Below are 16,669 nucleotides of genomic sequence, written 5' to 3'. Positions count from 1 at the left end.
AACCTGACAGCTCTGTTTTATGTATAAAAAGGCCTTTATTTGTGTACACTGTATGCTTTGCTTGGTGAATTATTGCAGCTTTGCATCCTTTCCAGCTGGATCACAATAAAATCAACTCGGTGGCGTTTCATTCTGCTTTGGTGAGATTCTTTTGGGAATTTAGGCAAATCTTTTAATTGCGGCTTCTCCTTACCTTTGCTCACCAAAGTAGCGAGCCCTCTTTGGGTGAAATGTTGGGAAAGAATGCTTCTGAAGCATGGCCTGGAAAACTCACAACAACCCAGTGATTCCAGCCATGAAAGCCTTTGACAATACAATAATAATAAATACTAGCTGTCCCCTGCCATGCGTTGCTGTGGCCTAGTCTGTTGATATGGAAAATAAAGTAATGAGAAAGTGTTGGTTTCTAATATATGTAATGTCTTTATGCTTGTGGGTAAACAGTATTTCTTGCTCTTGGTGTTTCTTTGTCAGTGTTGATGTGGAGAGTGTCTGGTTTGCCTACCCTTGAACAAGCAACATATAATTGTCCTTCTTTAGGGGTCCCTTTCAAAACTATGATACTATATTTGTGTGTGTGTGTGAATCATGTCTATCTACATCTGTGGCTGGATGGCTCTTTGTCAGGAGGGTTTTGATTATATTTTCTTGCCCTGGTGAAGGGAGTTGGACTGGGTGGCCTTGAGTATTTTCTGTTGGTCATGGGAGTTCTGTGTGGGAAGTTTGACCCAATGCTGTTGTTGGTGAGGTTCAGAACACTCTTTGATTGTAGGTGAACTATAAATCCCAGTATCTACAACTCCCAAATGTCAAGGTCTATTTCCCCCAAACTCCATCTGTGTTCTTATTTGGGCATATGGAATATTTGTGTCAAGTTTGGTCCAGATCCATCATTGTTTGAGTCCACAGTGCTCTCTGGATGTAGGTGAACTACAACTCCCAAACTCAAAAATCATTTTTTTTTGAGTGGAGGACATAAATTGGACTGTTAGGTGTCTTGTGTCCAAATTTGGTGTCAATTCCCCCAGTGGTTTTTGAGTTCTGATGGTAGGACGAACCAACATTACATTTTTATTTATATAGATAGATAGATTGTGGCAGTTGAAGACCAAAACAAAGAGAGAGAGAATGGCGCATGTGCAGTTGGCTCCACTCAGTCAGGAGGGGGATAAGAACTGCGCATGCGTCCTACAGGGAGGCGTTGCTTTCTGAGCCTGCGAACATGTGGCTCCTCGCGCATGCGCAATCTTTCACCGGCTTACCTGCATGCCCGCGGAGAGATCAGTCGGAGTGGCGCTCTTGTCAGAGCCGGCATGGAGCAATGGCTGCTTCCTTTCCTCTTCCTCCTGGCAGCGGCGGAGGCCGGTAAGCTATCTGGAGAGGTGGAAGGCCTAGGCGGGAAACCATGCTGAGGTAAAAAGCGGTTCCCCCCATGTCCCGAAACCACGCTTCGTCTGACGACGCCGATTGGTGGGTTGCTCCGCCGAGTAGGGCGGCGATTGGTCAGACCGGTCTCAATCATCGCCCCGCCTGGTTGGCTGCGCCCTCTCATTGGCTAATTCCTTTCCCGCCCCCGCCCTTTTGGGAATGTCTTTGAGATGGGGCATTCTCAAGCAATAGGGGCGCTAGAAGCCTTTGCTCGCGTGAGCGCATCAGCTGTTGTAGACTCCAACTCCCAGAATTCCTGCGCCTTGGCAGCAATGGCTAAGGCTTCTGGGAGTTGCAGTTCTAAAACATTTTGGGTCTTTTAAGACTTTTTTTTTTGAGGTTTGACTGTTTTGATGATTAAATATGGAGAGCCACATTGGCAGTTTGTTTTATAATTAGCCATTTTGTTACTTTTATATAAGAATAAGTCTTCTCTAGACATTCTGGTGTTCCATATGGGACACATTCTGATTTTATGTATTTATCGTGTCAGGCAACCAAACAGTTGTATTACATTTTTGACAGAACAAACAAACAAACATACAAAAGACACAGAGTTTGCAAGCTTGGTAGTTGATTAAATTCAAATCCGGGGAGAGGTGGATGAGCTCCCTCTATCAGCTCCAGCTCCTCATGCGGGGACATGAGAGAAGCCTCCCACAAGAATGATAAAAACATCAAATCATCCAGGCGTCCCCTGGACAACTTCCTTGCAGACGGCCAATTCTCTCACAGCAGAAGCTACTTGCAGTTTCTCAAGTCGCTCCTGACACGACAAAAAAAAAAGTTGATTAAATGTCCTTTGACCAGTATCTGGCCACTTGGAGTGCTTGGAGTGCTGGCCACTTGGAGATCAAGTACTTTGGCCACTTCATGAGAAGAAAGGAAAGCTTAGAGAAGACAATGATGCTGGGGAAAATGGAAAGAAAAAGGAAGAGGGGCCGACCAAGGGCAAGAGGGATGGATGGTATCCTTATTTATTTATCGTGTCAGTGCAACCAGTCGATTATATTACATTTCTAACAGAACAAAGCAAAAAGAACAGACAAAATACAGAATTGTGAGTTTGATAGTTGATTAAATGTCCTCTGACCAGTATCTGGCCACTTGGAGTGCTTCTGGTGTTGCTGCAAGAAGGTCCTCCATGGTGCATGTGGCAGGGCTCAGGTTGCATTGCAGCAGGTGGTCCAGTGGTTTGCTCCTCTCCACACTCACATGTCGAGGATTCCACTTTGCAGACCCATTTCTGAAGGTTGGCTCTGCATCTCGTGGTGCCAGAGCGCAGTCTGTTCAGTGCCTTCCAAGTCACCCAGTTTTCTGTGTGCCCAGGGGGGAGTCGCTCATTGGGTATCAGCCATTGATTGAGGCTCTGGGTTTGAGCCTGCCACTTTTGGACTCTCGCTTGCTGAGGTGTTTCAGCGAGTGTCTCTGTAGATCTTAGAAAACTATTTTTTGATTTAAGTCATTGACGTGCTGGCTGATGCCCAAACAGAGGATGAGCTGGAGATGTCTCTGCCTTGGTCCTTTCACTATTGGCTGCTACTTCCCGGCGGATGTCAGGTGGTGCAATACTGGCTAAGCAGTGTAATTTTTCCGGTGGTGTGGGGCGCAAACAACCCGTAATAATGTGGCATGTCTCATTAAGAGCCACATCCACTGTTTTAGTGTGGTGAGATGTGTTCCACACTGGGCATGCATACTCAGCAGCAGAGTAGCATAGCGCAAGGACAGATGTCTTCACTGTGTCTGGTTGTGATCCCCAGGTTGTGCCAGTCAGCTTTCGTATGATATTGTTTCTAGCACCCACTTTTTGCTTGATGTTCAGGCAGTGCTTCTTGTAGGTTAAGAGCACGGTCCAGAGTGACTCCCAGGTATTTGGGTGCGCTGCAATGCTCCAGTGGGATTCCTTCCCAGGTCCTCCTCAGAGCTCGGGATGCTTGTATGTTCTTGAGATGAAAGGCACATGTCTGTGTTTTAGAAGGGTTGGGGATCAGCTGGTTTTCCCTGTAATAGGCAGTAAGAGCACCTAGAGCTTCGGAGAGCTTCTGTTCTACCATCTCAAAGCTCCCTGCTTGAGCAGTAATGGCACGATCATCAGCATAGATTAAGCTCTCTGTCCCTTCTGGCAGTGGCTGGTCATTTGTGTAGATGTTGAACATGGATGGAGTAAGCACGCTCCCCTGAGGCAGGCCGTTCTTCTGTTTCCGCCATCTGCTTCTCTGGCCCTGGAACTCAACAAAAAAGCTCCTGTTTTGTAGCAGGTTTCCTATGAGGCGGGTGAGGTGGTAGTCCTTTGTGATATTATACATTTTTCTCAGGAGGAGGTGGTGGTTTACAGTATCATAAGCCGCTGACAGGTCTATGAAGACAGCTCCTGTGATCTGCTGCCTTTCGAAGCCATCTTCTATGTGCTGAGTCAGGTTCAGCACTTGCGATGTGCAGCTTTTGCCTTTCCTGAAGCCAGCTTGCTGTGGGATCAGACATGGGTCTGATGGGAGACATCCATTATTCACCGATACATCACACAGTCCTAGACACTTGGGAAGTGTCCAACGTGTGATCCAATACAACAGCCAGCAGAGTGATCTTGCCTGCTGTGGACTCATCTTGTTGTGTTTCAAATAATAATAATAATAATAATAATAATAATAATAATAATAATAATAATATAAATGTAATACTAATAAATATAATATGCATACAAGTAATTATAATAATAATCTGTAAATAAATTAATAATAAATGTATGCATAAAATAATTACAGTAAAATAATAAATATAATAGGCATATAATAAATATAATAATAATAAATATAATACTAATAAATATAATATGCATACAAATGAAATAATAATCTGTAAATAAAGTAAAAATAAAATAAAAATGTATGAATAATAATAATGTAATAAATATAATATGCATATAATAAATATAATTCCTGCCCTTTAGAAAGAAACTGGCTTTGGGACCAAGCATTCGAACAGTAATGGCAGCAATTTGAGAATGAGACCCAATTTGTATGGCTGAAAATGGATTGACCTGGACTACAATTTTGAACTCACGTGATTTTGAATAATTGTTTTTGTAGTTGTTTTGTTTTAATGGATTTTTTTCATTATATGTTCATTTATGGAATTGACTGAATGCCTGCTTTGAAGCTGCCCTTCGGGAGTGAGAAGGATGGGATACAAATACGTGAAAAAAATAAATAAATAATGTGGGGTGTAAATAAAGTAAAAAAATAAAATAAATATATGCATATAATAATACATGTAATAATAATAAATATAATATGCCTATAATAGTCATAATAATAATCTACAGAGAAAGGTGAGGTATAAATAAAGTTAAAAATAAAATAAAAATAAATATTTATGTAAAATAATAATAAAGGTTAGGGTTATAAACCATAATATATAATTTATGGCTTATGTCACACAGAGGTTTCTTGGAGTAGTAACAATAATAATTGAAGGCATTGGCGTGCTGGCTGATATATCTCACCATGCTAAAACAGTGGATGTGGCTCTTAATGAGACATGCCGCATTATCATAGGATGTCTATACCTACCATATCTGGAGAAATTATACTGTTTAGCCAGTATTGCACCACCTGACATCCGCCGAGAAGTAGCAGCCAGCAATGAAAGGACTAAGGCAGTGACATCTCCAGCCCATCCCCTGTTCAGATATCAGCCAGCACGCCAACGCCTTAAATCAAGGAACAGCTTCCTAAGATCTACAGAGATACTAGCAGGAACACCTCAGCAAGCGAGAGTCCAAAAGTGGCAAGCTAAAACCCGGAACCTCAAGCTGTGGCTGATACCAAATGAGACACTCCCTCCTGGGCACACAGAAATCTGGGCGACTTGGGAGGCGCTGAGCAGACTGTGCTCTTGCACCTTAAGAAATTGTGCCACAAAGTGGAGTCCACGACGTGTGAGTGCAAAGAGCAAACCACAGACCACCTAAAAAGGTAAAGGTAGTCCCCTGACTTTAAGTCCAGTCATGTCTGACTCTGGGGTGTGGTGCTCATCTCCATTTCTAAGCCACCGGGGGCTCCACAGACCACCTACTACAATGCAATCTGCAATCTGAGTCCTGTCACATGCACAATAGAGGACCTTCTTATAGCAACACCAGGGTCACTCCAAGTGGCCAGCTACTGTTCAAAGGATATTTAGCATCAATCCAAGTTTTTTAAACTTTGTGTTTTTTAAATACATTACAACAGTATCCTTGGTTCATTTCTGATACGATAAATAAATAATACGATATTATTCAAATATAGGGTTTATTGCTTACATCACAAACTCAGAAGTTTTTTATAATATACTTTATAGTTTATGTCACAGACTTCCAGGTATCTTGTAATAATAATAATACCTCACTTTCTGTACTGTAGTTCATGCTTTCCCCCCGTTTATGGTGCTCACTTGGTGCATTGGACTAACTCTCCTGCCTTCCTTTCCTCTCGCAGATGGCTCCCAATGTGCCAATGTGGGGGAATTCCTCTGTCCTGGCGGCGGGCCTTGCCTGCCTTCACAGCGCCTCTGTGACGGGCAACGGGACTGTGTGGATGGCTCCGACGAGGCCGAGGAGAGCTGTGTCTCCAGCCGCAGCGCCTGTCGGGAGGATGAGTTCCGGTGTTCGCCAGATGCCGAATGTTACCCGCGGGCCTTCCTGTGCGACCAGCACCCCGACTGCTACGACGGGTGGGACGAAAGGGGCTGCACTCCCCAGGCAACGGAGGTGACAGAAAGGAGCCAGACAGGTGAGTTGGCCGCCATCACAACAATTCTCCCATTATTATAACAATATAATAATAAAACTTTATTTATATACCGCTCTGTCTCCCCGAGGGGACTCAGAGCGGTTCCCAAGTAATATCACAAAACATACAGAGTAAAAACAACATAACCATATGATTAACAAAAAATATATAAACATAAAAATTGTCACCATACACATATATTAAAAATATTCCTGCCTGTTCAAGGCAATTAAAAATTTAATATTATTATTATAGTGTTAACATCATTATATCATCGTATATATTATTATTTTGTTATCATTCTATTATTGTATTATATTATATTATATTATTGCATTATTATCATAATTATATCATTATATATTGTTATATTGTATTATTGTCATATTATATATTTTTATTGTGTTATTATCATATTGTTTTTATTGTATCATTGTCATCACTAATTATATTTTATTGTATTATTAACATATTATCATAATTATTGTATTTTATTGTATCATTGTCATCACTATATTACCATTTATTATTATGTTTTATTATTGTATTATTAGTATATATTATATTACTAATGTATTATCATCATTATATTATCATATATTACTATATTTTATTGTTGTATTATTATCATATTATCCTATATTATTATATTACTATTGTATTATTGTTATCATCATTATGGTATCATATCATATATTACACTTCTTTATTATTATTTTGTCCTTATCATAATTATATTATGATATATTCATTTTAAAAAACAAAGTACAACCAAATCCTCAATTTCTTCCCAATCTTCAGTTTGAATTATGACAAAAAATAAAACAGCTGGTATGACTGAATGCACACCAAGTACTAAGTACAATTTCTCTCTCTTTTCGTACTGCTTTGCTTCAAAATGCAAATCAAAATGATTTGCTTCCAAGATCAAAAAGTGTTTGTATGAAGCATCCATTGCCTTGTTTCTTTCTTTCTTTAGAGCCCGTGGATGACCCTGAAAGTACGGCGGACAAACACTGGGACATTCTTACCATTGTTGGTGAGTAACCACAGGAAGTAATGGATGGACATCTTTCAGGAGTGCTTTCCTTACATAATTCCCATGGTAGAATGGGGATGGGATAGATGGCTCTCAGATTCTGTCTTCTCTAATGAGACTTAAGCATACAGTCCTGTGTGTTTTACAATTCTGCTCAATACAGCCTACTTTCTTGTCTGTCCTATTTAATTATTATTGTTGTTGTTGTAATATTATCATCATCATCATAATTATATCATAATTATATATATATATTATTATATCATCATTATATATATTATTGTATTGATATCATTATATCATCATATATAACTCTTCAGGCAGCACAGAGCATTTTGTCCCCTATCTCTGAAGCCAAGAGAGAATAGTGGATAAAGATGATAACAGAAGTCGATATGGACAGGAGCAGTCAGAAGGCATGGAGGCTGATCAACTGCCTTAACAGCAATGACGCCTCACAAACCAATACCCATGCCAACATAAATTTATAATATCACAAAGGATTACCACCTCACCCGCTTCATAGGAAATCTGCTACAAAACAAGAGCTTTTTTGTTGAGTTCCAGGGTCAGAGAAGCAGATGGTGGAAACAGAAGAATGGCCTGCCTCAGCCGAGCGTGCTTGCACCATCAATGTTCAACATTTACACAAATGATCAGCCATTGCCAGAAGGGACATAGTTTCATCTATGCTTACGATCATGCCATCACCGCTCAAACAGGGAGATGGTTAAACAGAAGCTCCCCAAAGCTTTAGGTGATCTTACTGCCTATTACAGGGAAAACAGCGGATTCCTAATCCATCTAAAACAGACGTGTGCTTTTCACCTTAAGAAGAGACAAGCATCTTGAGCTCTGATAATGATCTGGGAAGGAATCCCACTGGAGCATTGCAGCACACCCAAATACCTGGGAGTCACTCTGGACCGTGCTCTGACTTACAAGAAGCACTACTTGAATATCAAGCAAAAAGTGGGTGCTAGAAATAACATCGTACGAAAGCTAACTGGCACAACCTGGGGATCACAACCAGACACAGTGAAGACATCTACCCTTGCGCTTGGCTACTCTGCTGCTGAGTACGCATGCCCAGTGTGGAACACATCTCACCACACTAAAACAGTGGATGTGGTTCTTCATGAGACATGCTGCATTATCATAAGATGTCTACACCCCACAACGCTGGAGAAATTACACTGTTTAGCCAGTATTGCACTACCTGACATCTGCCGGGAAGTAGCAGCCAATAATGAAAGGACCAAGGCAGTGGCTCATCCTCTGTTTGCATATCGGCCAGCATACCAGTCCATGACATGCGAGTGCATAGAAGAGCAAACCATAGACCACTAACTACAATGCAGCCTGAGCCCCGCCTCATGCGCAGTGGAGGACTTTCTCACAGCCACACCATGTTACTCTAGGTGGCCAGCTTCTGATCAAAGGACATTTAGCATCATTTAGCCAAGTTTTTTTAAAACTTTGTTTTTAAATGCATTTTAAATGTACCCTCAACTTGCTTTTGACACAATAAATAAGTACATAAGTAAATAAATCATATATTGTTATATTATAGTATTATTATGACTGCATTATTATCATCAGTATTATATCTTATAATATTGTTATATTATTATATATTTATGATTGTGTTATTAATGTAATCATTGTATTATATATTATATTTTTATTATTCGTATTATTATATTATATTGTTATATTATCATATAATATCATAAAATTTTCATATGATTATATTTTATTATTTCTGGTATTATTATTGCATTATTACCTTATATGATTATATATTATTACACTTGAAGGATACTGTTGACCACGGTATCCTTCTGGGATGCCTCGCGGAAATGGGACTTGGATAGTACTGCTTTGCAGTGGCTCCAATCCTTCCTGGAGGGTTGGTCTCAGAAGATATTACTGGGTCCCTGTTCAACTCCACAACCATTGTCTTGTGGAGTCCCTCAGGGTTCAGTACTGTCCCTGATGTTGTTTAACATCTACATGAAGCCGCTTGGGGAGATCATCCGGAGTTTTGGAGTAAGGTGTTATCTTTATGCAGATGACGTCCAAATCTGTCACTCCTTCCCACCCGTTACTAAGGAGGCTGTTTAGACTTGGCTGCTGTGTCAGACTGGATGAGGGCTAACAAATTGAAATTGAATCCAGACAAGACAGAGGTCCTCCTGGTCAGTCGAAAGCTCAAACAGGGCATAGGGTTACAGCCTGTGTTGGATGGGGTCACACTTCCCCTGAAGACGCAGGTTCGCAGCTTGGGAGTGATCCTGAACTCATCACTGAGCCTGGAACCCCAGGTCTCGGCTGTGGTCAGAGTAGCTTTTGCACAACTAAGACTTGTGCGCCAGCTGCGCCCGTACCTTGGGAAGTCTGACTTGGCCACGGTAGTCCACGCTCTGGTTGCATCCCGAATAGATTACTGCAACACTCTCTATGTGGGGCTGCCTTTGAAGACTGTTCGGAAACTTCAGCTGGTACAACGGTTGGCAGCCAGATTACTAACTGAGGCGATGTACAGGGAACATACCATCCCCCTGTTATGTCAGCTCCACTGGCTGCTGGTCCAGCTCCGAGCCCAATTCAAAGTGCTGGTTTTGACCTATAAAGCTCTATACGGTTCTGGCCCAGCTTACTTGTCCGAACACATCCACCCCTACGTCCCATCTTGAAACCTAAGATAATCCGGGGAGCCCTGCTCTTGCTTCTTCAACAGCACAAATGTGCCTGGCGGTGGCTCCCCACCTATGGAACACACTCCCAATTGAAGTAAGATCGGCCACCTCCCTCCTGGCTTTTCGAAAGAAATTAAAGGCATGGTTTTGGGACCAGGCTTTTGGACAATAGATGGAAGCAGCACCTTAAAGAGATGGATTGGAATGACGACATGTCTGATGAGACTAGTTTAATGTTTTAATGATGGCTTATGTATTTTAACTATGTATTTTAATTATGATGTGTTCAACTGGTGATTTTATTGTTGTAACTGTCTTGTAATAGCCTCATAACAGGGCCCACTGTTAGCCGTCCTGAGCCCCCCTTCGGGGGTTGAGATGTGATGGGATAGAAATGCGGGAAATAAATAATACAATTACCGTATATACTCGAATATAAGCCGACCTGAATATAACCCGAGGCACCTAATTTTAGCACAAAAACTAGGGAAACGGATTCACTCAAGTATAAGCCTAGGATGGGAAATGCAGCAGCTACTAGTAAATTTCAAAATAAAAATAGATACCAATAAAATTACATTAATTGAGGCATCAGGAGGTTATATGTTTTTGGGTATTTACATAAAACTATGATTTAAGATAAGATTGCCCAACTCTGTTTAAACCATTATTCTAACCTTCTTAAATGTAGATGTGTTTACATATCCTTTGTAATAATAGAGTAAAATAATGAAAAAGTGATAATAACTAATAATAAAGTAAAATAATAAATGTAATAATAACAACGATAAAAAAGTAAAATAATAAATGTAATAATAATAGAGTAAAATGATAAATGAAAAATAATAATAAATACAGTATAATAATAAATGTAATAAAATAATAATAATAACAGAGTGAAATAATAAATAACCTTGACTCAAGTATAAGTTGGGTGAGACTTTTTAAGCCTAAAAAAAGGCTGAAAAACTAGGCTTATACTCGAGTATATACAGTATATAATATGTAATATTGTATATGATAATATTTTATCATTACCTGTATTATTATATTTTATTATTTGTATTATCATCATTATGTTATCCTATTATTACCATATAATATCATCCAATATTTTTATTTCATTATTTTTATTATTGGTATTATCATATTTTATTATTAATAATATTAATATTATGTTATCATATAATATATTATTATAATTACCTATATTATCATATTATATTTTATTATGATTTGTATTATAATTTTATGATATTAACATATGTCATCTAGTATTTTTATATTTTTATTATTATCTGCATTATTATTGTATTATTATATTTTATTATGATTTGTATTATTATCATTATGTTATCATATTATTATCATATAATGTCATCTAATATTTTTATATTATTATATTCATGTAGTGAAACCCACAACCCAGTTCACAGCTTCCATCTCTCAGATCTTGCCTATATAACAAATGCTGTGAAAACTCTCCTGCATTATATAATTATAATGTATAAGTATAGTAGAATATAGATTTTATATATGTATATAGATACATATAACCATAGATAGATATATATTTCTCTCCTGTCTCTGCTCCATAGCACTCCTGCTCTTGGCGGCCACAGTCCTTGTGGTCAGTGTCCCATGGGTCAGTCGCAAAGCCAAGCCCCTCCTGTTGAGATTCCGTCAGGATCAGGCCTCTGAGGAGCAACTGATGAGGAAAGAGCAACCATGAAGTCCGCTTTGGGTAAGTGTCCTTTTGGATTTAATGCAATTCAGAACCCCCTTCCTTTTCATAATGGGTCTGTGTGCCAGGTTTGGGTCCCATCTGTTGTTGGCAGGAGTCACAGGGGCCACCTTGGAGAATACATGCAAACACAGATGGAAACAAATATACATACATACAAAGACATTTTTGCTTTTCTTATACATATAGATATTTTAATTTTAATTTTTAGTTAATATTTTAGTATTAATAATTTCATGTAATAATTTGTTTTAATTTATTATTAAATAATATATATATATATATATATATATATATATATATAATGATATTGTATTATATGTAATCATATATGATATTATATCAATATAATTATATAATTATAGTAGAATATAGATATATAGAAAGATAGCGATATATTGAATATAGACTATAGAATATACATGTCAATAGATTTTATATATGTACTAGCTGCCCCTTGCCACTCGTTGCTGTGGCCCAGTCTGTATATATGTTCTTTGTGTGTGTGTATATGTGTGTTTGTGTATATATATGTGGTTTTGCACATGTGTTGTAATGTATTTTTTATTTTTTGGCTTTTTAAGTCTCTTCTACTGTGTCTTTCAGTGGTTTTATGAGTGATGGTCACTTGTTGGCCTGATAGGTGTATTGTGTCCAAATTTGATGTCAATTCGTCCCGTGGTTTTTGAGTTCCGAACATTACATTTTTATTTATATAGATACTAGCCGTCCCCTGCCACACGTTGCTGTGGCTCACATGGGGGTTTTGTGTGGGAGGTTTGGCCCAATTCTATCGTTGGTGGGGTTTAATGGAGTCTTTACTAACCCATTCCCTCTCTCGCCACTTTCCATCCCAGCCTTTCCCAGGTTCCAGCCTCTCTTTCCCTTTTCAGTCCTATTCCTTTTCCCACTGCAGTTTCCCACTTTCCAGCCCCACTTTCCATCCCAACCTTTCCCAGTTTCCAGCCCCACTTTCCCACCTCAATCTTTCCCCTTTCCACACTTGCTCCCTTCCCACCTCAATCTGATCTACTTTTCCAACTACCCCTTTCCACCTCATTTTCCCACTTTTTCAAACACTCCTTCCCATTCCAACCTTTTCCTGTTTCCAGTCCTCCTTTGCCTCCTCCTTCCCAAGTCAGTCTTTCCCACTTTTTCTCATTCATATACACACAGCATTTTTCCCAAAATGTATAATGTAGTTAAAATAAACTATGGTGTTTATTGGATTACTATTGGTTTTGTTGTTGTTATATTTATTATTTTACTCTATTGTTATTGTTATTGTTACATTTATTATTTTATTCTATTGTTATTATTATTACATTTATTATTTTACTCTTATTATTGTAATGATTACATTTGTTAGTTTACCCTATTTATTATTAGAAGGACACGTAAGCACATTTACATTGAAGGTTAGAATAATGGTTTAATCAGAGTTGGACAGTTTTACCTTATATTACAGTTTTATGTAAACATTCAAAAACATTTACCCTACTGTTGCCTCTATTAATGTAATTTTATCGGTATAAATTTTTATTTTTATTCCTGAAATTGACCAGTAGCTGCTGCATTTCCCACCCTCGGCTTATTCTCCAATACGTTTTCCCAGTTTTTGTGGTAAAATTAGATGCCTTGGCTTATATTTGAGTCGGCTTATACTAAAGTATCTACGGTAACTATTTAGTTCTAATTTATTATAATATTTTATTTATTATTTTTATTAACACACACACACACATATATATAAATATATATATATAATATGTAATGAGATATATATGAATCATATATATGAATCATAGAGTTGGAAGAGACCTTACGGACCATCCAGTCCAACCCCATTCTGCCAAGAAGCAGGAAAATCGCATTCAAAGCATTATTCAAAATATAATATTATAGATATAAAGAAAGATATAGATAGTATAGAATATAGACTATAGAATATATGGATTTTATAGAGGTATATAGATACATACATATAGCTATAGATAAATATCTAGCTATAGATTAGATAGAAATAGATATAGTAGATGTATATCTATATCTCTATATTTATATGCATCCCAATATAAATATAAATATAGAGATAGAGAGATACATATAACTATAGAGATATGTAGGTTATATAGATATAGATAGATAGATCATATAGGTAGTGGATGTATAGATATAGATTATTCATCCCTATATATATATATTTATACTCACACACACACAGAGCTATAGAGATATATTGATTAGATAGATATAGATAGATCCTATAGATGGTAGATGTATAGATATAGATTATTCATTCCTATAGAGAGTGAAAGAGAGGGAGAAGGAGGGATGGAGAGAGAGATACATATAGCTGTAGAGATAGATAGATAGATAGATAGATAGATAGATAGATAGATAGATAGATAGATTTTGCACTCAATACAAATATAATAACTAAATCTATGCCTTACTCCTTTGCTGAATTTCTGGCTCTCTTAGGCTGGATCTACACTGTCTTGCCATGCACTTTCTGAAGGAAAGCAAATTCAACTGAACTGGATGATAGATGAATCTGCATGCAGAACGGATTGGTCTCCGTCGGATGCCAAGAAGACCACCGAAGGACGCGAAATTCCCTTCAGATGACGGATTATAAACACAGAAACAGACCTGGGTGGGCTTTAAAGCCAAAGTCTCCAAGGAATGCCCTTTCTTTCCATAATTTGGAAAACTGGGAAAATGTGGCTTGTCTGGACTTGCTTGGACCCAGAATCCCCCACTCTGAGCTGGAATGGGTAAGGGATGATGGGCGTTGTGGTCTGAGTCGCACACCTGGATAGAGCTTCTCTCTTGCAGCCTTGTTTCTCCTTATAGCGTCCCATTCTCATTGCAGATCCCATTGGGGGATCCCGTCAGGTCCCCAAACTTTGCCGCATTTAGTCTTCTGTTGGTTTTTTCCCATTCATGTCACCATTTGGATGACCAGATAAAGATCCATTTCCATCTTCCCCTCCATCTCCTTTGTCTTTATTTTACATCCATTTCTCAGTGCACTCTTTCACAACTTCTCTTCATTTATTCAGTTCGTCTTCTAACCACCCCACAAATCTAATATAATAAACATACCATGATTGCCGTTAAAATACAGTACATGTCATAGATCATAGAGTCACATGTGGCTCGTACAGGACATCATATCGTATCCCATATTTGTATCCCATCTTTCAATCCCATAGGGACATAATCATTATTGCTGTATTTACTCAATTTGAATGCTCACCTTTTTTGACTAAATTACCTTCCTAAAATCAGGGTGAGCATTAGATTCGCATAATAGAATATAATACTTTGGGGGGGGGGTTCAAGATTTTAAAAATTGAGGTACGCATTAGATTTGATGGCGCATGAGACCCAAGTCAATATGGGTATTATAATTATATGACACTAGCTGCCCCCCTGCCACACGTTGCTGTGGCCCAGTCTGGTGATCTGCAATATAAAGTAAAGAGAAAGTGTTGGTTTCTAATATATGTAATTCCTTTATGCTTGTGAGTAAACAGTATTTCTTGTTTCTTTGTCAGTGTTGATGTGGAGAGTGTCTGGTTTGCCTACTCTGGAACATGCAACATATAATTGTCCTTTTTTAGGGGTCCCTTTCAAATCTATGATACTATATCTGTGTGTGTGTGAATCATATCTATCTATCTATATCTATGGCTGGATGGCTCTTTGTCAGGAGGGCTTTGATTACATTTTCTTGCCCTTGTGAAGAAGAGAGTTGGACTGGATGGCCTTAAGTATTTTCTATTGGTCATGGGGGTTCTGTGTGGGAAGATTGCCCCAATTCTGTCATTGGCGGGGTTCTGAATCCTCTTTGATTGTAGGTGAGCTATAAATCTCAGTAACTACAACTCTCAAACATCAAGGTCTATTTCCCTCAAACTTCATCTGTGTTCATATTTGGACATATGGAATATTTGTGCCAAGTATAGTCCAGATCCATCATTGTTTGAGTCCACAGTGCTTTCTGGATGTAGGTGAACTGCAACTCCCAAACTCAAGGTCAAGGCCCACCAAACCATTGTAGTGTTTTCTGTTGGTCATGGGAGTTCCGTGTGCCAAGTTTGGTTCAATTCCATCATTGGTGGAGTTCAGAATGCTCTTTGATTGTAGGTGAACTGTCAATCCCAGTGACTACAACTCCCAAATGTCAAGGTCTATTTCCCCCAAACTCAATCTGTGTTCATATTTGGGCGTATTGAGTGCTTGTGCCAAGTTTGGTCCAGATCCATCATTGTTTGAGTCCACAGTGCTCTCTGGATGTAGGTGAACTACAACTCCCAAGCTCGAGGTCAATGCCCACCAAACACTTCCAGTATTTTCTGTTGGTCATGGGAGTTCTGTGTGTCAAGTTTGGTTCAATTCCATTGTTGGTGGAGTTCAGAATGCTCTTTGATTGTAAGTAAACTATAAATCCCCGCAACTAGAACTCCCAAATGACAAAAGCATAATATTTTGAGTGATGGTCACTCCTTGTGTTGTGAGACGTTTGGTTGCCAAATTTGGTGTGATTTCATTCATTGGTTCTTTTGTTTTTAAGGTACTCATTATGCACAGAGCATTTTATATATATAGATATATATATAGCCATAACTTTCAAAATGTGTGTGTGTATATATACACACACACACACACGTATACACTCACAGACACCTGTCTTTTCAAAATTCCAAGACAATCCTGCAAAAAGACCCTTTTTAATGCTGTTCTTGCAGGGCCATCGGTCACCAGAAGGGGGCGCTGCTGCACAAGGATTTCCAGTTCTTGCAAACGCCCAACAGGAGGTGGCGTTGCATTGCATTACATATCATTCTCGTTACTTTCTTGGCTTAAAAAGCAGCTATCATCATGTTATTATTATTATAATTATTATATCAATATTATTACATTAATGATACTACATAGAGTATCATGTGAACTGTACGTGAACTGTGAA

The 16,669-nt window shown here is 38.5% G+C and overlaps 1 protein-coding gene across 1 annotated transcript; it reads left to right on the top strand.

Annotated features, from left to right (window-relative positions):
• The first annotated feature begins 1,220 nt into the window (after positions 1–1,220).
• Positions 1,221–14,681, top strand: LOC132780891 (low-density lipoprotein receptor-like). Its single transcript, XM_060784751.2, has 5 exons — positions 1,221–1,365; positions 5,910–6,203; positions 7,183–7,242; positions 11,543–11,688; positions 14,173–14,681. The coding sequence occupies exons 1-4, from the start codon at positions 1,239–1,241 to the stop codon at positions 11,674–11,676; spliced, it is 615 nt and encodes a 204-aa protein (XP_060640734.2). The 5' UTR covers positions 1,221–1,238; the 3' UTR covers positions 11,677–11,688; positions 14,173–14,681.
• Positions 14,682–16,669: the final 1,988 nt, after the last annotated feature.

Source organism: Anolis sagrei, chromosome X, assembly GCF_037176765.1.
Source record: "Anolis sagrei isolate rAnoSag1 chromosome X, rAnoSag1.mat, whole genome shotgun sequence".
Taxonomy (NCBI): Eukaryota; Metazoa; Chordata; class Lepidosauria; order Squamata; family Dactyloidae; genus Anolis; species Anolis sagrei.
The sequence above is the reverse complement of the archived record's forward strand: the minus strand, read 5'-3'. Positions and strand labels throughout refer to the sequence as shown.